The 27,514-nt window shown below is 29.8% G+C and overlaps 1 protein-coding gene across 1 annotated transcript; it reads right to left on the bottom strand.

The window, feature by feature from the left end:
* Positions 1-6,594: 6,594 nt before the first annotated feature.
* Positions 6,595-8,479, bottom strand: LOC105844340 (synaptotagmin-16). The gene has a single exon (XM_065799240.1). It carries the CDS (start codon positions 8,289-8,291, stop codon positions 6,882-6,884), a length of 1,410 nt encoding a protein of 469 aa, XP_065655312.1. The 5' UTR covers positions 8,292-8,479; the 3' UTR covers positions 6,595-6,881.
* Between the last annotated feature and the right edge of the window lie 19,035 nt (positions 8,480-27,514).

The raw sequence follows: 27,514 nt of genomic DNA, 5'->3' as shown, positions 1-27,514 counted from the left end.
TGCTGTTATCGATCACCTAAAAAGGTTAGCGAAAACTTGAACATGTTTTTCTAAAGATGAAATGAAAGACAGAAAATAAAGAATTTTCTTATCGAAGATTTAAACGCGAATTGCTATCTCTACAATAACTTGAGCAACAATGCAATCCTCTTTGAAGTTGACGTCAACATCGTTTGCGTTGACGCAATCATCGTTGACGAAAACTTTATTCCGCTCAGAGATGATAAACGGCAGAAATCTTCTCGCCTCCACGTTTCTTCCGCAGCTATTGGCGGCTGCTTCCCGAAACTTATTTTGCCTGCAGAATGTTCTGGCTTCCACCTTCAGATGCTTCCGCCTCCCAATTGGAGACCCCCGTTAGAACTTTGTTTTAGAGGCAGAATTTTTTGGATGCCACCGCTAATCGGGAGGCGGGGCCGCCATAAGGATACTTTGGATGGCAAGGTAATTTGGAAATTGCCTACAGTGGCTTCCGCCTCCCGTTTAGCGGCCGCAACAAGAAGCTTTATTTGGAGACAGAATGTTTTGGAGGCCACCGCCAATCGGGAGCCGGAAGCCATTGACGGCCGCCGTTAGAAGATTTTTTGAAGGTGAGATGATTTGAAGGCCATTTCCAGTGGCTTCTGCATTTCAATTGGCTGCGCCTGCCAGAACTTTTTTATTGAGGCAAAAGGTTTTGGAGGTTGCCGCCAATCGGGAGGCAGAAACCAACGACGACCGTTGTCATTAGTTATTTTGAAGGCAAGAAGATTTGGAGGCCGCCTCCAGTAGCTCTTGCCTTCCTATAGGCTGCTGCCGCTAGAACTTTTTTATAGAGGCAGAATGTTTTGGAGGCCGCCGCCAATCGGGAGGCGAAAGCCATTGACGGTCATTATCAAGAGACATTTTAAAGGCAAGTTGATTTTGAGGCCGCCCCCAGTGGTTTCTGTCTCCCAGTTGGCTGCAGCCGCTAAACTGGAGGTGAAATTTTTGCCTCCCGCCGCCTGAAGTTAAAGTCAAAGGGGCAAATTTTTCATTAAAAACAAAATTCAATCTTTAAATTGCTAGTTAATTTAAAAAAATTAGTTTTTAAATTAACAAGCAATTTAAAAATTATTTTCGACTTCAAATATTGAAAAATTGACATCAAAATTGCGTTTTATATGAAATTTATTGCCAAACTGACAATTTAAAAAAATTATGATTTTGTCAGAGTGGTTTTTTTTTTTTTATAGCTATCAACAAAATTTAAAGTTTTATATTCAAAACAAGAGTTAAAAGTTGGAAATTCCATGCCATGTCCATGCCATTGCCATTCCATGTCCATGCCATTAGCTAAAAAATCTTTTCGACGAAAATAAATAGTTTTTGATGGGATGAAAGTTTGAACTTTTGAACAAGTCGCTCATCAGTTGAATAAAAACTGTCACTTTTCAACCATAACATTAAATTCTTAATTTTGCTCATTAGATATTGTTAAAAATTCTTGACAAACCCAATATTCTTAAATTCTTATTATAAATTTTAGAAATTAATATCGGTTTGAATTGAATTTTTTCCAATAATCAAAATTTTAATGAAAACTGATTTTTTTGTTTGTTTTTGAAAATGGAAAATGCGCATTCATCGAATCAAATATTATACTAAGGAGACTTTTTTACTTGGTGAAATTTCCAGTTTGCTATAAAATTTTTACTACTACGTTTTTTTTAACTCCCCAGTAAAAATCTCATAAAACATTTACGGTCATCATCAGGTATTTATCCCCTAGTTAAAATATTTTGCGGCAACATGTATTTTGCGACCGCGTTGTACTTTGTCATTATTTTTAATCGCTTTAAAGATTGTGGTTTCTTGAAAAGCAATAAAGAAGCAATTCCATTTCATACGAATAACATTAAAATTTTCTCTTTTAGATTTTTAAATGCATTGTATTATTAAAAATTTAACGCCGCATACAGAATTAGTTGACGTTTGTATTCTTTTAAAGTAAAAAATAATCTAAAGACAGCTATTAGTAAAGCTATTCATAATTAATAATAATGAGTTGTGTCATCTAGGTAAATCTGGCGATAAGGTAAACAGCTTATATATATTTACAGTTGTTTATACTACTTATATTCATTTTATGTTACCAATGGTGTGATACTAACTTAATTTGGCCTGCAATAAAGGCTATCACATACTCAAGAATAAGAGAGAAAAGTAAATGTGTTAGAAAACAATATTGGTGCAATCTGTACCAAAATGTTTTGTGGACCGCATGTTTGCCAATTAGCTGCAAAAGATGTAACAGAGCCGTTTGAAGCCACTCTTGCTGAAATGAGAAAATTTGTAACAAATACACAAGCGCCTAAAATACCAACTTCAGTATGGCTTTCGCCGCTAGTTGGGAGGCAGAAGCCTATGGAGGCGGTTTCCAAATCATCATGCCTCGAAAACATCGTCTGACGGGGGCCGCCAGAGGCTTCTGCCTCCCGATTGGCGGCGGCCTTCAAAACATTCTGCCTCCAAAAATAAATTCTGGCTGCTGCTGCCAATCAGGAGGCGGAAGCCACTGAAGGCTAAACCAACTTGCCTCCAAAATATCTTCTGACGGCGGCCGCCAGTTTCTTCGGCCTCCAAAAAAAGTCGGCCTTTAGGCAGAAAGTTACTTTGCCGCCGGGAGGCGTTATCAACTCTGATTCCGCTAAAACACGAACTTTTGTGAATTTACCTATTTGTGAACAGACTATAAAACTTAAAATCTCCTTGGGTTACTATGGAATTTAAAAAATTATCAAAAATAAAACGAAAGTTAAAATTTAAAAAACAAAATATTTAAAACAGGACTCACCATTAACAAAGACTAAAAATATTTATTTTTAAAAGTGCAATATAAGTTTAAAAAAAAAATTACTACTCATAACTAAAGATAGATCCTAACGCATACATAAAATAAAAAAAAGGTTACTGGAAAATAAAATCATGCTTAAACCCACTACCCCAGGTCATTAGAGTTGATATAAAAGTATTTTCTTAAGGAAGTTGTACCTTAAAAATTATGCGTACCTTAAAATGCTGGTAATTGAACGTATATTTTCAAATAAATAGGAAATAAAGAGAATAAAGTTTATATTATACAAGTAGCCAAGGCATAAGATAATATTATTAAAAATAGTAAGTTTATTCAAGGTCAAGTATACTCTCACAACTGATAGTTTTCTGTATTTGTTTTAGAAATCGGAACACAGATTTTTACTTAAAACATAAAATTCACATTTAAACAAAGAATTAAGTTATAAAAACTATATATGTCACTGATAAGGAGTAGAAGGACTTCAGTTACAACTTAGATTTAAGATTTAAATCCTATTGCTGTTCTTGTTATGATCAAAAACACTAGACCTACTTTTTAAGGTTAGTATTGGTGCCCCAATTAAGCTTCTATCATTTTTGGTTTAATACCAAAAATGATAGAATAATAGAAAGGAGCTTCTGAATCAAGTATATTTTTTCAAGTTAAATATTCTGCAGGTTTTGTACAGGTTAAACTAGTGTTTAACTCGTACAGAAAGTTTGTTGTTTAATGTTTAGGTTGAGGGTGATGGTTGAGGGTGGTGGTTTAGGTTTAGGATGAGGGTGATGATAAAATAAAAGGTGCAATGAAGTTCTTTTAATTTTTTGAAACAAAGGTTAAACGTACTTTGTTAAGAAAACTCTCGTTGATAGATTTTTTCTTGCAGTTTTTTACATTTTTATCACTCAACTAACATTAGGATATTACATCTGCATTATTATTCTTATTTTATTTGCATCCATATTCTTTTTTTTAATAGCATTTTAACTTTATTTTGAATAAAAACCGCGATTACAATTTAAATTAACCTTAAGTAATTTTTAACAGATTAAACCTTGTCGAAAGATCATATTTTTATGGGTAAAAAAGCCGTTTCGTAACCAATATTAAAAAACCGATAGCAAGTCATTGGGATGCATAAAATGAAAATGAGCAATTAATAAATCGGCAAACGGGTAAATATTTCTAAATTTAGTGTTCATGCAACAAAAAGAAGAAGTAGTTATCGATTGCTTAATGATAAACTTCGTATCAGGCGTTCGAAAAAACTGTCAACACGCGATGAAAATATGCTTTACAAGCTAGCCCAGCCGGAACAAACACATCTTTTAGACGTATTTTTAGCATCTAAAATGCTATAATCTTTCCCAGCTAGCACATATACGTTGATAAAACGTTAATATTAAGTTGCGTTGGGCTAACATCGACCGTCAACGTTGTTTTATTTTTCATTTTAGTTACAAATGCGACGTCATCAACCACCAAAAAATTGCGTTGGCCCGACCTTATATACATACGTATGTATATTATACATAATATACTTATACATATGTATATCATATTGTTGTTTATTTCTCTCCTCCGGCGTCTGCCTTGTAGAGATATTAATAATGAATACAGTGGTATTAATTACAAGATAATCCACTGTTCCATTACTAAGTCACATATAAAACTCACAAGAGTTAAATACCTCATATAAAAAAATGAAGACCTCACAAACACAAAAAAGAAGAACCGAAAATGAAATAAAATCAAAAAACAAAACAAAAAAAACAAACAAGAAAAGCAAGATTCGAAAATAATCGAAAAAGTTCCAAAAATAATCTGGGCATTTTAGTTTAAAAAAAGATAGTTGTTTATATCTATTTAAAATATATTTCTATAATCAACTGAAATTATTTGGATGAAAAATAGTTCTTATAAATTATACAAATATATATCTGTATATCTGCTTTTTCTCGGTGCAAACTCAACGTTGATCTACTGTAAATAATCTAAAGTTTTTCTAATGTATATGGATCAACGTTGATCATATGTATATAATCCAACTTTAATCGATACACACATGTGTATAGATTAACGTTGAATTATATATATTTGATCAACGCTAATATATATACATCGGATCAATGTGGGATAATTTGCTCAACGTTGCTCCCTATACATTGGATTTACGTTGTATTTGCACCTGAGAAAACAGCCAACCGTCGCAATGTATTAACAAACTTTGACCCAACGTAAGTTTGCTAGCTGGGATTAGATGTCTAAACTCAGATAAATATAATACATCTAACAGTAGCCATCTTTAAGACGATGAATATGAGCTCATATTCGTTGTCTCAAAGATGGCTACTATTAGATGTATTATAGTTATCTGAATTTGACGTCAAAAATATGTTAACTATTTCGATTCTAAAAAGACGTGTTTGTGTTGGCTGAAAAGCAGACGCAGAAGCAAAAATGTCAACACTAAAAGCAGAAATTCTCTTGTAGTCTTACGACAATAAGTGGAGGTGGGTAGTAGGCTCAGGCATTATGTGTCATAAAATATACAAAGAAAGATTAAACCAGAGTTGGTACCGTGATTCGAGGCTGATAAAACTTCGTCATTTCAACAATATAATGCTTCGTGCCATACAGCATATTTAATCATCGATTGTTTTCTTAAATTTAATATTCAACTCATGCCTAGGCCTGCACAATCACCTGACTTAAAATCCGATCAAAAACTTATGGAGCTGGATAGATAACAACTAACAAAAAAGCAAATAACGAGCCAAGAAATGCTCCAAAATAGAATAAAAACCCTTTAGCTTGAAAATCCAATTAAGATGATTAGAAACCGTGCTGAATCTGCCAAAGCTATTATAACCATATATCAAAAACAACAGGGGTATATCCCGTAATAATATATTTTAATTATAAAAAAATTGTAGGTGCGTTCAAACTTTATTACACTTTCTACTCATTAATTTTTAGATTTACTATGTTTAATATTTCATTTCAAACAAGATTTCGTGTTTTTTCTTTCAAAAAAACAAAAACACGTGGACCTGCATCGGATTTTCTTTGCGCACGAGTCTAAACTTACTATAACTTATTATTGAACGAGTCTAAATTTACTATAACATATTTCTGTACAAAGTATATGTGCTGGTAAGAATCAAAGAGGTACTTAACTGTAAGTCATTTAGACAATTTATACATATTGTTTATACAGGTATACAAAACCAGCATATTCAAGCAAAGCAAAAATATCTGTTAACTATCATTGCATTTTCTTTTGCAATATAAATTTTCTTTATAACCTAACAAATTCCTAAAGATTTAATTACAGTTGAACTCCGGTATCCGAATTCTTAAAGGATCTTAAAATATTTTTGAATAACAAGAGTTTGCAAATTATATGAGCTCCATCTTAAATATTAAACCGAAGGGCGCGGGAAGGGACAGAAGAATTTGTTCGATTTAAATGATCCTCCGAAATGTAAGAGCTTGTATTACAAGAGTTCAACAGTAAGTAAAATATAGATTTATATAAGATAAAGTTACACATTTTTGTAATTTCATTTTATATAAATAGAAAATATAAACTCACTCTGATTCATAGCAACCTTCTAACAAAATAAAAAAAAAAAGAATCTTCTTGAGGTTTGATGTTTTATATATTGAGCTACAAACAAAACGCAAAACAAGAATTTAAAAAGATAGTTTTAGCGGAGTAAAAATTTAGTATAGCTAAAATTATGCCAAAAAGCTATTTGATTATGCAATAATCATGCGAATAGTTATAAATTATGCAATAATTATACAAACTACTACAATTTACAAAGCAGCACAAAAATTTTCTTTTTAGACAAAATTAAAAAACTGTATTTATATAAACACGCGTGTTATTAAAATACGACTTTTAGTCAAAATAAAAGTCAAAGTAAAAAACTGTATTTATGTAAACACGCGTGTGTTTTTAAAGAACGACTTTTTTGACAAAATTAAAAAACTATATTTATTTAAACACGCGTGTTGTTAAAGAACGTCTTTTAGACAAAATTAAAAAACCATTTTATTTAAACACGCGTGTAATTAAAGTATGACTTTTGTTTGTATCTGGGCTTTCGCATAAGCAATGCCATTGTACAGCGGGTTTTTTTAATTGCGATTGACTAATCATCATATCCCAATGTTCTGCTTCCACTTGACCACTACAATTTCTTCCAAACGCTATCCATCCAATTTTTTCTTGTTGAAGCCACCGAGTGGCTGAAAACGAGACGCTTAGCATTAAAGTGTTGATCAAAAGATCCTCTTGCGGTAAATCAAACTGAAAAACTTTGTTTGAACCAGGGTTTTCTTCTGTTATCTTCAAAAACGTTGTCTTTCTCTGCACACATTCACAAGAAGGTGAAACCAGTTCAGCTTGTATAATTATTTCCCTTTTAGATTCATACCTTAACTCATCTAATTTTGTTGTTTGATCTACATTTACAAAAAGTTTTGAGGTTTCAATTTTGTACTCTAAAGATACTAAAATTTCTAGTTTTTCGCTTTTTGGCATCACAACGGATAAAAGTGATTTGGGCTTTTTTGGTAGATTTACATTTTCTCCAAAGGTGATTGTTGTAGGAAGCATTTCAGCGTTAAGATCAAGATCACCCAGTTGCATAATACTTTCTCCTAAATTAAATTCGCGAAAAATCTTTTTACAAACACAAACTTTGAAAGATAAAGACATTGAAGCTAATCCATTTCTTGGAAATAAATAAAACACAAAAACATCATCTAAATCAGCATACACTATCTTACTATCGCGAATAGAAGCCTCAAATACATTTGATGAGTTTCTTTGTCCTTTAGTAGGATTTAACAAAGAACTTTTGATTTTCCCACGAATTCGGAAACCTTCTAGCGCAAACTCTTCAACGCGACTAATATTAAATCGAATTTGCTTCATATATATTACAAGCTTTCCAACGTGTAAAGTGTAGTCTATATTAATATCTAAAGCGCAAGTATAAGGTATTTCAGGTACTTTCATTAAAGATGGAGGGACATTTAATAGTTTATTTGGTAAAGGATGCATTAATATAGAGTTGGTTTCTGAGACTGTTGAAAAGCGGTCTCTTGGTATCATGTTTTTAAAGATATCTGACACACCTGATTCTCCGTCAGTAGATTGATCAGAGTACGTTAATGGACTACCGTAGCAATCTATGTAAGGGGGAGTATCTGAAAATGCATGGTTAAAATCAATTTTATTGTCTTTAAGTTCCTTTTGTCGTGGAACATACTCATAAGTTCTTTCGTCGTTAGTATTTACGGAATATGCTGACATTCCATTTCTTTGTTTAGTGTTTTGGCCGTAATCGATTAGCGAGTTACTTGTTGATCCAGACAGTAAAGTAGAATCACTTAATGAAACACGCATGTCTTTTGTAGGAACTTCTAGAGAAAGGAAATTTTGCGCATTTCCCATTGCCTTCAAAATAAAATAACGGTAAAAACTTCATGCAAAAACTGACAAATATAATTTCACTAGAAATAAACTTTTGACGCACATATAAGTAAAAATGTTTAAGTGAAAATAATAGCGGCAAATGTGCAGGTGTTTTTAACTACAGGTGTTTCTTGTAAAGTTTTTTTTTATATAGTTTCTCACTTATAAAATATGAATAATTGAAACTTTTTATACAAAGAATATTCGTAATGTTGTTACGTAAGTTCGATGACTAAAGTTTAAAATTATATTTATAAAATAATTTTGTCTTTATGTTTTTGCAAGTAAGATAAATATAAAATTTTAAAATTAGATTTAAAAAAAAATTAATCATTTTTTGTGAACGATATTTTTTTTACTCCTTGCTATTATTTTTTTCTAATTTAATTATTATTATTCCGGTTATTTTAAATCACAATGAAAGATTACGAAAAACTATAACTATTATCATAATTATTTTTGCTATTATATGTACAACTATATGAAATAAATTTTTTTTGCTATTATATGTACAATTATATAAAATAAAATTTGTTTGCTATTATATGTACAATTATATGAAATAAATTTTTTTTGCTATTATATGTACAATTATATGAAATAAAAATATGTAATAAACTATATTCTTTGATAACAAAAAGTTACAAGAATTGAAAAAGGTCAAATCAAAGCATTATCATAAGAATCATGAGAAAAATAACGATATACAATACAAGAGTGATAAAAAACAAAATGGATTGAAAGTGACATGGTGACGGCCCCCTGTGTCGTCGGCCCTGGAAAGTAGCATGATGACATAAAATAACTAAAAGCAAATTCTTCAACTAAAAAAGTATAAAAGTGTAAAAAGCTTGTAAAATTGTGTTGTTTTTATCTGAATGTTGAATTTTAATAGTAACTAAAAAAAAAAAAAAAAAATCTAAACTCTAAAATGTAAACTCAAAAACAAAAAACTCAAAAAAAAAATCAAAAGGATAATTGTCAATTTTTCCTCTCAACAAAATAAAAAAGATTATTAAAAAATAGAAGCTCTTACCTGTAGAATAAAAAATGGCTACAAAAGTGCTCCAAAATATTTTTACTACACTAAACCTTTAATTGATAACTTGTGAAACATACTTTATCCGTGCATAAAACAATTAGCCAAGAACAACAAATGATGATAACTTATGAAACACTTTATTCGTGCATAAAACTTTATCCGTGCATAAAACTATTAACTGAGAACAATATTACCCAAGTACAACAATATAAACAAAATTGCAATCAAGGCTAACAAATTTATCAAGGTTTAAAAGCGCAGAAAAAGTTTGCTTCACAGTTGTGTACAAAACGTTTTATCTAAAATAAAAAAAAAAAAAAAAATTTAATTAAAAAAAAAAGTTAATTTTTGACAAAATGCGAGAAATATTGGAAGTTAGTTTTTAATTTTTGTCATTTTTTACATCATTATAAATTATATATATATATATATATATATATATATATATATATATATATATATATATATATATATATATATATATATATATATATATATATATATATATATATATATATATATATATATATATATATATATATATATATATATATATATATATATGGCTATTTCCACGATGGAAGAGATAAATTTCGTGTTTAAAAATTTCTTTTTTCAAAAGGTTTTATTTCTTTAATTACACTGCCCAACAGTGATTTTGTATCGGAACCAAAATTAGTTATTACTTATGCATTTCCATCTGCTGAATTCGAAAATGACATTAAAAATGACATATTAGCTCTAGTTTAAGAATTAAAAGCAAAAATTTTCTCTCAAGGCAAGGGTTGAATTAAGTGATCGCGAAATGAAAAATCCGGAAAAATATCTGGTCTTCAAAATTTTAGTTTATGCAAAACCGTGTACTTTGTTTTTAAGGACGAATCAACTTAAATTTGTTAGCGAAAAAGTTATAAAGTATAAAATAACAAACTTATGACTACAAAAGTAATAACACTCTAGTAACTTCATTATAAAAGTAATAACACTATATAAGTGTAATACTTTTACAACGCACTTATAACTTTTATAATTCATTTTTAGTTCAAACAACATAAGTAATCCCAAATTTTAATTGAAGTAGAAAAGTATCTAGAAAAATAGAGTGGATATTTAAATAATATTTATAACGTGTTAAAGAACTTAAACAACTTCATAAAAACGCACTGTATAAAAAGTTTAGCATTACAAAGAAAGCTTCTAATGGTCCGTAAAAGCGCGCAGTTATTTTTAAAATCAACCAAAAAAAACTTTATTGGTTGATTATTAAATTAGCGCGCGTTTTTTCGGACTGTTCGTAACGTTTCATAATGCTAAACCCTTTTATAAAGTATGTTCTTATAAAGTTGTTTAAGTGTATTGTAGAAGTTCATGAAGTTTTTAATAATATTTGATTATCCACTTCATTTTTTCAGATGTTTTTATACTTTGATTAAAGTTTGGAATTACTAATGTTGTTTGAACAATGAATGAACTTTAAAAGTTATAAGTGCTTTATAAAAATAATAATACTATTATAGTTTTATTACTTATATAATGCAGTTAGTGACTGGAGTGTTATTGCATTTGTAATCGTAAGTTTATTGTTTTGTTTTATTTTGTTTTTTATAACTTTTTCGCTAACAATAATTTGCTTCTTTAAAAACAAAGTAAACGGCTTGCATAAACTAAAATTTTAAAGACCAGATATTTTTCCAGATTTTGTAAATCGCGATCGCTTATTCAACCATTGCAAGGGTAGAAATTTTCATTTTTTTAAAAATTTTTTTTTGTTTTTGACTATCCAAAATGTTTTGTTCATGTTTAAAACTTGTGATACTAGTTATGTGTGTTTGCTAAAGTTTCTGGTCTAATCTATTCTTAGTTTTTATTTTTTTATTTACTAGTGTAAAATTTTACAAATCAACATGCCAAGGAAATGTGAAAATTTAGTGGACAATTTTTGTTACATTTGTGGTGAAATAACATTTTCTTCACAGAAAAGAACTATGACACCTCTTGTGCAGACTGCTTACCAGCATTATTTCAATATGAAGGTAGGGGACCAGGATTAGTCATGGGCTCCACATATATGCTGTAGCTCTTGTTCGGTTACACTACGAGAATGGTTGAAAAATAAAAAAAGATGTTTGGCTTTTGCTGTTCCAATGGTATGGAGAGAACCTAAAAACCATACAGATGACTGCTATTTCTGCTTGACCCCACCCATTAAAGCAGGTTTGTCAATGAAAAAAGTAGGAACAGTTAAATATCCGAATCTTCCATCTGCCATTCGACCTATTCCACATTCAGATAATTTACCAGTTCCTACTCCACCACAAAGTTGTGAGTTAGAAGCAGAAAATGAAGTAGAAATAGAAGAAAACAAGCCTTCCACATCAAATGATCCTGATTTTGTGTTAACAGATGTTGTGCCACACAGATTAAGTCAAGCAGAATTAAGTGATCTTGTTCGAGATCTGGACTTGTCACAGGAAAAAGCAGAACTTCTAGGGTCAAGACTAAAGCAGTGGAATCTTCTCCAACTTGATGTCAAGGTTTCACATTACAGAAAACGGCAGCAGAATCTGCTTTCTTTTTTTGAGAAAAAAAATAATCTTGTTGTTTGCATTGATGTTTTTGGATTAATGCATTGTCTTAATTTGAACTATGATCCAATTGAATGGAGATTATTCATAGACTTATCTAAGCTAAGCTTGAAAGCTGTATTACTGCACAATGGAAACCGTCTTCCTTCTGTTCCTATTAGCCATGCAGTTCACATGAAAGAGACTTATATAAACATGAAAGTTCTCCTCAACTCAATTAATTACAATAAACACAAATGGAAAATTTGTGGTGATCTAAAAGTCATTGCTATACTTTTAGGAATGCAATTAGGGTATACTAAATACTGCTGCTTTTTGTGTATGTGGGACAGTAGAGACAGAAGTTCACATTATATAAAAGAAGACTGGCCTGCTAGAAATCTCAACACAGATGAAAAAAATGTTATTGCTGAACCACTCGCGGATCCAAAAGATGTTCTTCTTCCAACATTAAATATATTAAGTTGGGTTTAATGAAAAATTTTTTCAAAGATAAGAACAAAGAAGGACAGGCTTTTAGTTATTTAAGAAACAAGTTTCCGAAAATAAGTGATGCAAAAGTTAAAGAAGGTATTTTTGTTGGGCCACAAATACGTCATCTTATGAAGGATCCTACATTTGATGAAGTTTTGAAGGGGCCCGAAAAGGAAACTTGGGAAGCTCTTAAGGGAGTGATTAGTGGATTTTTAGGCAACAAACGAGATTATAACTACATTCAATTGGTAGCAGTACTTCTGCAAAAATATCATCAACTTGGATGTAATATGTCCCTCAAGATTCATTTCCTCCACTCACATCTAGACTTCTTCCCCCCCCCAATTGTGGAGCTGTTAGTGATGAACATGGGGAAAGGTTTCACCAAGTTATTTCTGTAATGGAAAAAAGATATCAGGGTCGCTGGAATGAGGCCATGCTTGCAGATTACTGTTGGTTTGTGTGTAGGGATGCTCCAGAACTAGTTTACAAAAGGAAAGCAAAAAGATCACGATTTTGTGACGATACCCCATAATCATCTTTAACCCTATTAACTTGATGATCATGATTTCTTTGTTTAAAACTATTAGAATATATCTGTTATAAAACAAAAACAAATGTACTTTAAATGTTATTAGAATATGTAAATTATATGTCATATTGCTCTGTTGGAAATTAACTGAAATAAAAATTTATAGCTATTGTATATCTCAGAAACTAGAGCTAATAAAAAATTTTCGTTGTCATATTCTTTTTTCTCAACCCGAAATTAGTAAAATTTGAATAAAATTGCTTGAGATACAAAAAAAAAAAATTTTTTTGTTGCCCAGTGTTATAGTTTAAACACCTTAAAATTATTGTTAAAATAAATTTTGAGTAGAAAATGTTTGAACTGAGTAGATAAATTTGATGAATGTTAGCAACTGTTAGTTCTTTTTATTATTCGAAAAAGTGAGTAAAATTTAAGGGCGAGTTATTGCAATATTTTAAACAAAACATATCCATATTTTTGTTTAGAAAGAATCTTTGAGATATGTCTTGAGTAAAAAAAATTTTATTCTTTAAAAATAATTCAAGTTTTTTTTTGTCACATACACATCTGCAAAAATTACGTTGCGTCACTGAACTAAAAGCTAAAAAAGTTTGATGAATTTGAAATGAAATTATACTTTATGGCGAGGTTTTTTTAGAAATTATGTATTTTAATGTAAACTTTTATTCATTACTAAACAAAAAATTGGTCAAAAAGCATTGTATTAACATATAGTTATAGTTTGAAAGCTGTTGCGTCACTGAACCCATCGACGGGATAATTAGCGTTTTATAAATTAGCGCGGTAAGGAAGTCAAAATATCATCTAAAAGTTCAGATTTCGTTGTGGGTTTTCAAATTTTTCAAATTCGAATAACTTTTGCATTTTAGTATTGTGAAGGACTATTAGTAAATATTAGTAAACTTTTGGATTTATGTTAACATTTTCTTATAAAGTTGTAAATTTTTAAGAAATGGAATCAAAATTAGAAGTAAAAAAAAACGTTATGCAGAATACCAAGCTAATTATGTTTCTCGGAATGCTGATAAAAAGAAATGTCCAGAGTTAGATCTAAGAGATATCGAGAAAAATTGAAAGCCGATCCTAATAAAAAAGCAGCTTATGCTGCTAAAGCAAAATTAAGAGTTTTAAAAAGTCACGCTTTAAAAAGAAAACTTTTAAATCAATATGAAAGACCAAGCTCATCTTTTAAAAACGTTCAACAAAGAGGAAAAGCATTGAAAAAAGTTTTAAAAGCACTACCAACTTCAAAGGAGAAACAATCTGAAATTCTTTCTATTCTTTCAAATAGCTCTGCTTGTAAAGATAATTCGGGTCTACCTCCAGCATGTTCAAAGCTGTATGGTCTTTCTGAAAGCGATGTTTTAGCAGTTGTAAACTTTTATAATGAAGATGAAGTTTCCCAAATATCACCAAACAAAAAAGATGTCACTCGAATTCAATTATCTGACGGAAAAGCAAACTATATTCAGATAGGGGAAAGGCGCCTATGATGGCATACTTAACTTTGAAGCTTCATTATTCAGTATCCTGAAGACCAATAATAAAAGTTTTGATATGGAAACATTCCTTGTTACATCTAGAACAATAATTACCCTGGGAGTTTTCATCAGTTTTATTTTTTTATAAGTTATTCTTATTGTAAAAAAAAGCACAAGTATGCCATCATAGGCAACCACTGCTCCTATGATGGGATAGGGGAGGATGGGGCTAGTTAGGATCGAGGGTAAGTTAATGATTTCATTTAACCTTAGAGTCTTCCTTCAGAAAAGCCAGAAATTACTCGAAACCATCCTAATTTACCATTTCATGCTACACACCAGCATTGTAAAATTTTGCGCATGCGCATAGGATATATTGCGTTTTACGTATTTTTTGGACCAAAAAAAATTTTGGAGCATCGCTTTCTTTTAACTTTACTTAAAAATAAGTTTTTCTTATAAAAAAAAGGTTTTCCCAACTCGTCAATATTTCAACACCCCCAACTCGTCAGTGTGCCATCATGGGTAAAATTCATCATTTTTATTAAAACAAGCTGTGTCTGCTTTGTTCAAAAGATAAAATTAAAGTAACTACTCCACTAAATGCACAAAACTTGAATATAAAATGCATGAAAATTTCATTTCTGCACAGTTAATAGTAAAATCACAATCTTAAATATATGAAGGAAATAAAACTACAACAGCACATCCCAAAATCGATTTTTGTTGATTATAAAAACAATACTTGTGCACAAGGGACGTTTTTTCACTAAAACTAATGTAAAGTCAGTATAGTTATGTAAGTCTAATCATTTTTTTACCAAAACCAATTTTAATGGAAATATGACCGGTATGCCATCATAGGCGCTATGCCATCATAGGCGCCTTTCCCCTACGTCATTTATATTATACGCTAAAAGAAGCTTTCGAGTTATTCAAGGAAAAGCATCTGCACATAAAAATTGGACTCAGCAAATTTTGCGACCTTCGTCCACGCAATGTAAAATCAGTTACAAAATTTCCGCATAATGTTTGTGTTTGTAGTTTGCATGAAAATATGCGATTTGCCTTAAATGCATTAACAAAATAAATTCAAGCGCCTTCAATCAAAGTTGGATCTGAAATGATAAACAACTTTGTTTGTGAACCGTACACATACGATTGCGTCTATGACAAATGCGTTGCATGCAAAGGTATGAAACAGTTCGATAAACACTTTCAAACTGTTAATACATTTGGTTTCGAAGTATCCTGGGACGAGTGGAGAAAGCCTGAAACTAAAACATATGCAAACAATGAAAAAATTTCGAAAAAGTCTACTGTAACAGAACTCATCCAACACATATCAGCGATGCGTGATAAGTTCGTTAAACACGCATTTGTAAAGAAAAACCAATCAACAATTTTTAATAAACTGAAGGAGGTTTCGATGAGTGTTAATTTTGAAATTGCGGTAATCCAAGTTGACTGGACTGAAAACGCTAGGTGTTTCTATCAAAATGAGCCACAAGCGGCTCATTTTGGTCAAAATCAAGTTTCTATCATGACCCTAGCAGTCTGGAACATTGAGTTAAAAACATTTACCATAGTTTCAGATTCAACTGATCATACTAAGTCTTCCGTTATACCGTACATTGACAAAATCCTTCACTTTATTCCTGATCAAGTCAAAGAAGTACACATGTTCAGCGATAATGCCATTTCTCAGTTCAAAAACAAAAGCATTATGGCTGCAATGGTTGTGTTTGAAAAACGTTTTCATAAAAAATTCTTCTGGCATTTCTTTGCAGCGATGCACAGGAAAGGAGTGGTTGACGGAATAGGAGCTACTGTTAAGCGAATCGCAGCCCTGAGAGTTAAAGCTAGTCAATACGAAATCAGGTCAGCAGCAGATTTTGCGTTAGCATTACAAGATTTGCAAATATCTGTAATTCACATGTCAGAAAACGATACAAGACAACAAACAAATGAACTTGGGTTCAGTTCAATTTTAAGTTATTCAAGAAAAATCAAAGGTATATCAAAATCACATTATTTTTATGTTCAGAATGATAACGTTGTTCCGATGCAATTTTCACCTGAGTATAATTAAAATTTATTACAAAATAACAAAACTTTTAAAAATGATTTTAATTTCGTCTTTTTGTTTCGTCACTGAACGTTGCGTCACTGAACTGATAGTTTTTTTTCTGTAAAATAAAACGATATGAAAACTTTATTGTTTGTGGCTTTTTTTATGACTACCTTATTGCCAAATGAATAAATTACAACAAAAAAATCTAATAAGTCAAGCAAGAATTAAAATTTCAGCAAAAACTCCATTTAAAAGTATGCTGATAAAAAAACACTTTTTTCCGCGTTGCGTCACTGAACTCATGTTTTAATTTTTGCTATGTAGCAGTGTTATGTTAATACAATTGTGTTTAGTTTATATTATAAAATTTTAATTCAAGATTGACTTAGAGTAATAAAAAATTATTTTTGAGGTATAGAAAAATTTATATTAAAAAAAATCTCTCCACATGATGCGTCACTGAACTATGGAATTAGCCATATATATATATATATATATATATATATATATATATATATATATATATATATATATATATATATATATATATATATATATATATATATATATATATAAATTATAAATTATGTTAGTGTATTCTACAAATAGAGTGCTCAATGTTCTAAAAAAACAGAGCAATAATAAATTAGTAAAAACACTTATCTAATTTTTGATTACATCAACACTGTGTTTCACCATCAGTAGGTTCATCCGGAAGAATGTCTAAACATAAAAAAATTTTCAAATTATAGAAAAATTATTTCACAGGGAGTTGGGAATTGTTATAATTATTTAATTGTTATAAAATAATTGTTATAATTAATTATTACATAATAAATTATAACAATTCCCAACTTCCTGTGAAATAATTTTTCTATAATTTGAAAATTTTTTTATGTTTAGACATTCTTCTTGATGAACCTACTGATGGTGAAACACAGTGTTGAAGTAATCAAAAACTAGATAAGTGTTTTTACTAATTTATATATATGTATATATATATATATATATATATATATATATATATATATATATATATATATATATATATATATGTATATATATATATATATATATATATATATATATATATATATATATATATATATACATATATATATATGTGTGTATATACCATGTGTTTAACACTACCAAAAAATTATAAATTACACAATTTTATTAACTTATCAGGACCATAAAAGGTTGCTTAGACCAATCTGTAACTTAAAGCTCCAAAGTTAATAAGTGAATAATTAAATATATTTAAATTAAAAAAATATAAGCAATAGGAAACATATCAAGATAATAAAGAACAGACATAAAAAATATAAAACTATAAGCAAATATGATAGAAATAAATAAAAAACTAAAAATAACACAACAAAGTCAAAATTATAATTTATTAAATGCATTAAGAGTAGAGATAAAATAGTGTCAACATTCCACTGCAAACATTTGAGTTGATAACGTGTTTTAAAATTATTTTCAAGTAAATATTATAAAAAATTAAATTACCACAAAAAACGCCACAAGGGCGTATAATTGATACTCTCCCACTTAACCCTTGGTTTTTCTCTCTTTCTCATTAACAGCTATTAAACAAGTTACAAAACATATTATTCTTTGAAAATCACTGAAAAAAGAACAGTTTGAATAAAAGCTTCATTTAGTAAATAATTATGTAAGCATGTAATAATCTAGAGAAAAAACGTACGCTTATAATCAATGCAGTATAGGAATAATAATGCAGGAACCTTCTGAGTTAGGTAAACACATGCATTTACTAACAATATTTGTTATTTGGCAACTTTTCAATGCATCAAATTTGTTTCTTCACAAATTTGATGCATTAAAGTACTTTACGAATACAGTGAACTCCCTCTCTACTTTACAAATACAGTGAACTCCCTATATCTATAAACCCGGATATTTCGAACTTCCAATAACTCAAAATACATTCAAGTTACATTTGAACCCTCACTTATACTTTCTCATAAAAATCACTAAACCCCCCGTTAGCTCAAACATTGGCTCAGTCGAACCATTTTATCTGCTCCTGTGGTTAATATTCTTCCGATAACTCAAACTTTAGAAAAAAAATTAAAACAAAATTTTAGTAAAAGTTAATAAGTCTTTTTATAATTTATCTTTCATAAAAATATTTAATGAAGATACAATACAAGTATAAATGAAAAAAAAAGGCAAAATAAAATCCAGATCTTTGCATACAATTTTAAAATTTAATGAAAACATAACTTTGAAATGCATGAATACAAGATAAAACATAGAAAAAAATACAAAGCAAAAATATGAAAGTAAAAATATTAATTAATATAAACAATTATGAAGAGCTAATAATAAAAAAAAACTTCCAACTTCAAAAAATTTCAAGCAGTTTTTTTTTCCCCATAAAACCTGCTTATCTCATAGAAACCTCAGAGATAAACTTATATTTATCTTTTACTTCATTTATAAAAAAATTCCACAAATGGTCATTAGTGTTTTAGTTTTTTAAAGATAAATCATTATTTTAGGTTTAAAGACTTTTTGAAAATCAAAAATGTCAATTTTTACAAGAAAAAATACAACTTCTCAAGAAATATATATATTAACTTTAAAAATCTCTAGCTAAAAAGAAAGATATTTATGCAAGTATCAATTTCAAATGTAAAACTATGTGTATGAAAGAGGTGACAGAGGTTTCCAGAGCCGACCACACCGGGGCCAGGGGGGCCAACCCACTTTTTTTGTAAACAAACTTTCTATTTTTTTAAGAAATTTCTAGATGAAGAGGACTTTTTTTTAGAAATTGAAGGTTGTGCCTCTCCACTTTGAAACCCGGGTCGTCGGCCATGGTTTATCGAAAATCTTTTTGTAGATTTATTTACCATGATTTAAATAATAATAAGAATGTGTAAAAGATACATATATTAAGAGTTAAAACAAATAAGGAAGACATATGATCTTGAAATTAAAAATATAAATATATAAAATACCGACTTAGAAAACCGCTCTCGTCGTAACAACATTAGAGTCGATGGTCTGAAAGATTCATCAGGAGAAAGGTGAGAAATCTGTGAAAAAAATATTTACAAACAAGCTTAAAACCTCAAGCGAAATTATTGTGAAACGAGCGCATTGAATTGGGTCGTATAAAGAAAATCATTGTGCATCAAATTGAGTCGTATAAAGAAAACGAAACACCAAAAACTATCATAGTGAAACTGTTAACTACTAAGATAAAATTAAAATTTTAAGTTCACTTAAAAAAGGAAGTGAAATATATATAAATGAAGACTTTGCTGAAGAGACTATGGAAAAAAATAGCATAAACTGTCTACAGTACAATGAAGATGCTGTTACCAAAACTTTTTTTGGCGATATGTTTCAACACTACATATTTCCAATAATAAACCAACAAACCCGGGTTAAATTCAATCATTGCAATAGACAGCATATTGACTAATTCATTTTATGATTCTTCATTAAAAGCAGGTGTAATCAAAAAGAATATATTCGATCACTTTCCAATATACTTTTCCTTTTTACAAGATACAAAAAATAATAACTCCAAAATCAAAGTCTATAAACGAAAAATTAATAATTTTACTATTCAACTGTTTAAAGGCTCACTATCGGTAGTGAGGTGGGATAAGATTTACCAAGAATGCAACCTTGGGAATACCAACTCTGCTTATAATGAATTTATAGAAATATTCTTAAAGCACTATGATAATCACCTCCCAATTATAGAACAAGAATTAATAGTAAAATACTGAAAATGTCCATGGATTACAAGAGGTATAAAAAAATCTTCAAAAGCAAAACAAAAACTTTACATAAAGTATTTAAAAAATAGAAATGAAAAAATCTAAATATTTACAAACAATACAAAAAATTTATTTGAAAAAATAAAGAAAAGTTCGAAGAAAAATTACCACTTGAACCACATAAAAAATGCAACTGGTGACATTAAAAAAACATGGAACATTATAAAAGAAATAATTGGGAACAAAAAAGCTAAATCAAATAGTTTACCTGCTCGAATCGTCATAGACAATATAGAGTACAGTGACAAAAATATGATTGCTGAAAAATTTAACAAATTTTTTGTTAACATTGGCTCTAATCTTGCCTCAAAAATTAAGTCTCCTAATAACTCATTTGAATCATATCTAAGTGATGCCCATAGCGAACTAAAATATAAAGAACCAAGAACTTAATGTTGCTCTAAACTCCTTAAAATTAAAAAAACTGCAGGTATGATGATATCTGTAGTAGGGTAGTGGTAAATGTCTTTACAACAATAAATAAACCTATATTTGAAATTTTTAAGTCTTCAATTAAAACAGGAGTTGTTAACCGGACAAGTTAAAAGTAGCTAAAGTAGTACCAATATTTAAAACAGGTGAATCATACTTAATTAATAACTATGGACCTATCTCAATTCTCCCTACCTTTTATAAGCTTCTTAAAAAAGTAGCCTATAACAGATTGCATGAGGATTTAACCCAAAATAAAATCCTAAATAAAAAGCAATTCGGTTTCCAAAAATAATATTCAACTAGATATTCAATTCTAGATCTAGTTAACAATATAAGCAATTCTTTTGATAAAAAATCAGTATTTTCTTGGCATCTTTATAGACCTGTCAAAAGCGTTTGATACTGTAAATCATAATATCTTACTTAAAAAGATGGGATAAGTTTGGGATAAAAAACATAACCCTTGACTGGTTTAAAAAATCTAAGCAACAGGCAACAATGTGTTATTTCAGATAATTTTAAACACTCAAAACTACTAGATTAGAAGTGTAGAGTGCGGTGTCCCCCAAGGTTTCATTGTTGGACCCCTTTTATTTTTACTATATTTTAACGACCTTACAAAAGCCTCAAAACTTGATATAATTATGTTTGCCGATGACAGGAACTTATTTTATTCCTCGAACTCAGTTTAAAGCCATTATGAATATAGGAACAAAGAGCTTGAAAAAAAAAAGTAATTAAAATGCACATTGTTTCATTCCAAAAAACCAAAAAAAAAAATATGCCAACTATCCTTCCCTCACTAAAAATAGATAAGATAAGCATTGAAAGTACAGAAGCAACTAAATTTCTTGAGATACTTATTGACGAAAATATATCTTGGAAAGCCCAAATAAGTACAATAAACACCAAAATTTCAAAAAATATTGGGATACTCTACAAAGTTAAGCCTATGTTGTCCCAACATAATCTTAAATCGCTTAACTTTCTTACATCCAAAGTTATCTTACGTACGCTAATATTATATTGGCGAGTATACAAAAATCCAAATTGAGTGCTATTTATATAAGTCAAAAACATGCATCAAGATTAGTTTATAATAAAGATAAACTCACCCATGCTGAACCCTTAATAAAAACCTTGAATGCACTAAATGTTTACCAAATCAACATCTACCAAAATGTACTACTCATGCTTAAATACAAACTTGGACTAGTTCCATCGCATTTTTTAGATAAATTTTTCAATTTAACTCTAATAGATATATAACAAGAGCAACAGGCAACTTCACAATGCCTAAAAGAACAACAAAGTTTTCACAGATTTCTTTTTCCGTACCTATATAACAAAATAATATCCAAAAATAAAGAGCTTAAAGTATTATATAATCCTGCCACCTTGAAAAATAAATTAAAACACCTTATACTTAATATCAAACAACAATATCTACGAGTAGATAAAGTTGTTTGATAACAATTATATCTATGTATTAAACTTAACAACAAAATTTATACTAAAATATTTGTGTCAATAAAAAAAAAATTATACTAAAATAATTATATATACTGACTGTATATTGTTTTACCACTTTTGACTATATATAAAAATAAAATAGACTTTATTTAACCATTTAAAGAGGTACTAAGGTATAAAGAGGTACTAAGGTTAAAGAGGTATAAAGATGATAAGTCTTCATCAAATTTTTCGAGTTTTCCTTTAAAACAACATGTATATTAGGATGGAGCGATTTTCTTTGAAAAAAAAAAAGTTTAAATTCAAATTGCCTGAAATTTTTGTCAACAAATAGTCATGACTCAAAGACAACAAATTCAGCAAATGGGCTGTTATGTAAAGTAGACGATATAAGCTGTATAATGTGTATATATTTTTTGAAATCAATATTTGATGTAACTTGGCCAGTTTCTCATATTTTGCAGACCAAGGCAGCAGATTTCTCAATTACAGTATCACTTAATAATATTTGTATAAAAAAATGACAAATATGAGAAATAATGTTGATGATCTCTAGCGTGACATTATAAAATCTGCAATAGAATTTTGTATCTTCCGCAATATTGACACCAACTTCAAACCAAAAAGAAACAAAAAGACCAAACTCATGCCAGGGGAGACGGCTGCTGATGAACGTATCAAATAATCCTGAACAACCATTTAAAGTGGGGGTTGTAATTTGTGGATTGGATGTCATTTTGCAAGAGATGAAAGAAAGATTCAGTGATAGCGGTACTTCTTTTTTAGAAGAAATGCATTATTTCACAACTAAAAGTTTGTTATCATCTGAAATAATTAGTCCGTCTCAAATACAAAACATTTGTAACTTTTATGATTTGAATGCAAAAGACATTGCAAATGAAAGAAATGATTTTTTACCAGTTTTTTAGTCATTGGTTGACTTTGTTAGCATAGAGGATAAATATTCCGACAAAAAGGAAAAAAAACCCAGCAGCAACGGCCTGAAACACTATGTACAAACGAATCTCGAGAACTAAGTAATAACGAGGATTGTGAAAATGATGACAAATGTGATGTTTCTGATGACGATTAAGCTTTTAACAATAGGATTGACTATAGTTTTGCTCAGCCATTGCGAGCTCTATAAGTACTGTCGTTGTTTCCTAATTTACTTTGTTTTGTAAAAATATTGACTATAGCGGTAACAAGTTGCAGTGCTGAGCGTGCAATGAGTCGGAACAACAATCAGAGTCAGAATAACATAACAGTAACATAAGAGAAACTGATAAATACACAGCAACATAAAAACATTTTAGAAAATATGTATTGATATAAACGTACGCTTAAAAAAGTATAGACATTTAACACAAATATATTTTTAAAATTTGTTAAAGCATCAGAAAATTTTGGTGAAAACGCAAATAAATAAAAAAGATTTAAAGCGATAGTCATGATAATAATAGACATTATTAGATATGGTGATAAGTAATCAAACTCTGTGTTTTTAGATTTAGAAACAAAAAATATATTTATTATCGGTGGAATTATTTGATTTATAAATGTTTAGCAACTAGTCAGTAAATAATTAGCTGACAAAATTGACAAGATGGATAAGCGCTCTTGTCTAGGATGGCTCATTTACTTTTTTTTTACTTACACGAGTAAGTTATTTTTTATGAAAAAGTAAACTACATAAGTAGGGGAAGTTGGGGTACAGTGGGTCGAGGGGCACAGTGAGTAAGAGACATTTTCTCAAAGATTAGAATTTTATTTATCTTGATTGTGTAATCATTTTATGTGCTCATATATTAGTCATTCTTATTTATAGTTGTTACCACATAACTTTTGACAATTGGTTTTGAATAAATGAATACAGCCGTGAATTATTAATTCACGGCTGTATTCATTTATTCACTGTGCCCCAGTACTAGGGCACTGTGAATAACATAACACAACTCACTTTAAACCTTTCTGTGAGCCGTTAGATAATAAATACTTGGGCTTTAGTGATTCCTTATCATGAAGGACATAGATCTTAATCATTTCGCTTTGAAAAAAATAAAACACATATTTTAAATTTTGCTCAATTTAAAAAAAAAAAAATCCGATCCACTGTGCCCCAACTTCCCCTAATTTTAAACTCTTTTAATATTGATGGAATCAAATAAGAATTTTTACAAAAAATTACAGTGTCAGGAGTCTGAGGAAAATATACACCTGAAAAATTGGGACCCACAGTCCCAAATGTGGAAAGAAGAAAAAAAAACTTTTTTTTGCAGTATCTTAAAATAAATATCGTTTAAAAATGACGATTGTGGAAAATTTGAAACCCCCTCTATTTGAGGGGGTTGTCAACGTTATGAGGTCATAACTTTAGAACGTTAGAATAGTTTTAGTAGAGCTTTTTTTTAAGTGTTAATATTATCCCCTTCCCTAACAAATACATGGACTTTTAGGGCCCAAATTTTAAAGTCAAAGTAAGTATACTAATCACAAACCAATCATTCTGTGTTTGTGACATTTGTGATATTGCTCGAACTACAATTACTCCAGGATCAACATCTAAAAAAAGAGGGAGAATCAAGTTGGGAAGAGTCATCATCACCTGGAAAAATAAAAATATGTAAAAGTTCTAGGGTTGTCATTGGAAGAGGATTACTTCACCTTGCACTCTCAAAACGAGAAGAAAAAATTTAACAGAAGAACTTGATAAAGGTATGGCAAATCTTTTATTTTTAATTTAATATTTCAAACTTGAAATTAAGAAATTAAATAAAATATTTAATTTATAAAAACTGAAAACACGGATGTAATTTCTTCTGATATTAAGATAAACGAGGTGCCGAACTTCAATGATCAAAAGCTGTGAAAAGAAAATTTGAAGATGATGGAGATTAAATCAAGGTTGTAGCAAAAGTTAAAGCCATTGCCATTGAACAAACGAAAAGCTCTTCGAGAGCGATTTTTCCAGTTGAAAAATCCCAATTTCGGAAGTAACGGGTGATGCGGAAGTTATCGGACAAATCCTAATTTCATTATTTGAGCATAATAATTAGTTTTTGTGGTTTTATGCGTTGGCATAAACGTTCTATAAAATATGAACTTTACTATTTGAAACACAATTATTTAAAATAAGGTTAAATGCAGCTGAACGAGAATCTTTTCGAAAGCGACTAAAAATGTTTTTTGTAAATAAATCTAATATAAAAAAAAAAAAAAATCGCAAATCATTTTGAAAAGGAAGGATTTGCTCGAAGTACAATGTATGATAACCTAAAAAGACTTGAAACTGTTCAATCGTTTTCTGATAGAAAGCAACCTGGTCGTCCGACATCCTGGACTAGAGAAAAGAAAGCCGAATTAACGAGACTTGTCAACAATCGAAAAGGGGTCAGTCAGAAAAAAATGGGTATTAAATTCGGTGTAAATCAATCAACAATTGGTCGTCAGTTAAAAAAAATGAATATTAAATATAGAAAACGTGAAAAGACTCCAAAATACACTATAGAACAACAAATAAAGGCAAAGAAAAGAAGCAGGAAACTAGTTAACCAACTCCATAACACAAAATCGCTTCTAGTCATCGATGACGAAAAATACTTTTGTTTTGCAGGGGACAACATGCCTGGAAATTCTGGATACTACACAAACAACAAAAAGATATGCCCAGAAAGTGTTCGTTTTATAGGAAAAGAGAAATTTCAAAAAAAATTATTAATGTGGATAGCCATATCTGACCGTGGTATGTCCGAGCCATTGTTTCGCACTTCCAAGGCTGTAGCGATCAATTCATCAATCTATATTAATGAATGTTTAGAAAAACGACTTCTTCCATTTATTCACAAGTATCATGGAGACTTTAACTATTTATTTTGGCCAGATTTAGCAAGTTCTCATTATTCTAAAGATTCTCTAAATTGGATGGACCAATATGCCTATTACGTTGATAAAGAATCCAATCTCCCAAATGTGCCTCAAGCACGACCAATTAAAAATTTTGGGGGACATTTGGCACAGAAGGTTTACGAGGGAGATTGGCAAGCTTCAACAGAGCAAGTTTTGATTGATCGCATTAAACTAAGACTACAAGAAATTGATTTAAACTTTTTACAGTCGCATATGAAAGGCTTCAGAGCAAAATTGAGATCAATTGCAGATGGTGGTGTTTTTTCATATAAAAAATAATATATTTTTATTAAAAGATAAATGCTTTATTTAAAAAAAATATAATAGTAGTTTGTTTTTTTATTTATAAATAAGTTATTGACGTTTTTATTTTGTCAGATAACTTCCGCATCGCCCGTTAAACAAATTTAAAAACACTTGTGAACTTAGTAACACACAGGGAGCACAAGTTCTTAGCATAGTTAGAAGCTGGAAGGGCAAGGAACTATTTGAAAGCTTTGTAAGAGAGAAATAAAGTAAAAAAGATAGGTTTTAAAAGAATATTTTGATGCTAAAGATATAATTTTTTGAAAAGATTTCAGACAGTTGGCTTATTGTAAAAACATTAATGGAATAGTTGAGACAGTAATAAAGGAGACAAAATTGTCAAAAGATTACATTCTAAAGGTGAGTATCGGTGTTGGAGGCGGATTTTTAAAAGTTTGTTTAAATATTATAGAAAAAGTGACAAAATGTAATGTCAAAAAAAAAAAAATTTTGCTTTGAGAAAGAAATAGGTAATGAAATATACAAAGAGGGTGGCGTAAACAAATTGTTTATTATTGGTTGAACAGAAAACGTGAAAATTTTTTTTAAAAATCATGATGAGCTCAGAACTCAAGAAAGTATCCGTTCATTAGCTAATGCTTACAAAGCCGCCTGTAAAGATAAAAAAAAATGCAATTTTTCAGCTGCATCTTTTCTTTAACATACCACTAGTTGATCTGCCTGATGACGTAAAAGTTATTGAAATCTTTACCTCAATGGAACTTCATTTACTTTGTGAAAATACAAACAGAATTTACAATATTTTTTGCAATCTATGGATACCGCTTTATCGGCAACCCAGTGGAACCAAATTTTGGTCAATTCAAAGGTGGAGAATGTTTGAAACTGCTAAAAAGTCCAAACTGGAAAGAGATGAACATATCATTTCTATAGTTAATTCCTTTAAATATTTGAAACCTGTTAAAGTTGCATGTCTTGGTTTTAGTTTGTTACCTGAATATAAAAAAACTATTAACGAATACAAAGATGCTTGTGTTAAACTTGGTCTACGAGTGTCACCGAAAGTGCATGCTCTTATCAAG

This window comes from Hydra vulgaris, chromosome 06 (genome assembly GCF_038396675.1).
Source record: "Hydra vulgaris chromosome 06, alternate assembly HydraT2T_AEP".
Classification (NCBI taxonomy): domain Eukaryota; kingdom Metazoa; phylum Cnidaria; class Hydrozoa; order Anthoathecata; family Hydridae; genus Hydra; species Hydra vulgaris.
This window is presented reverse-complemented; position numbering and strand designations above follow the sequence as displayed.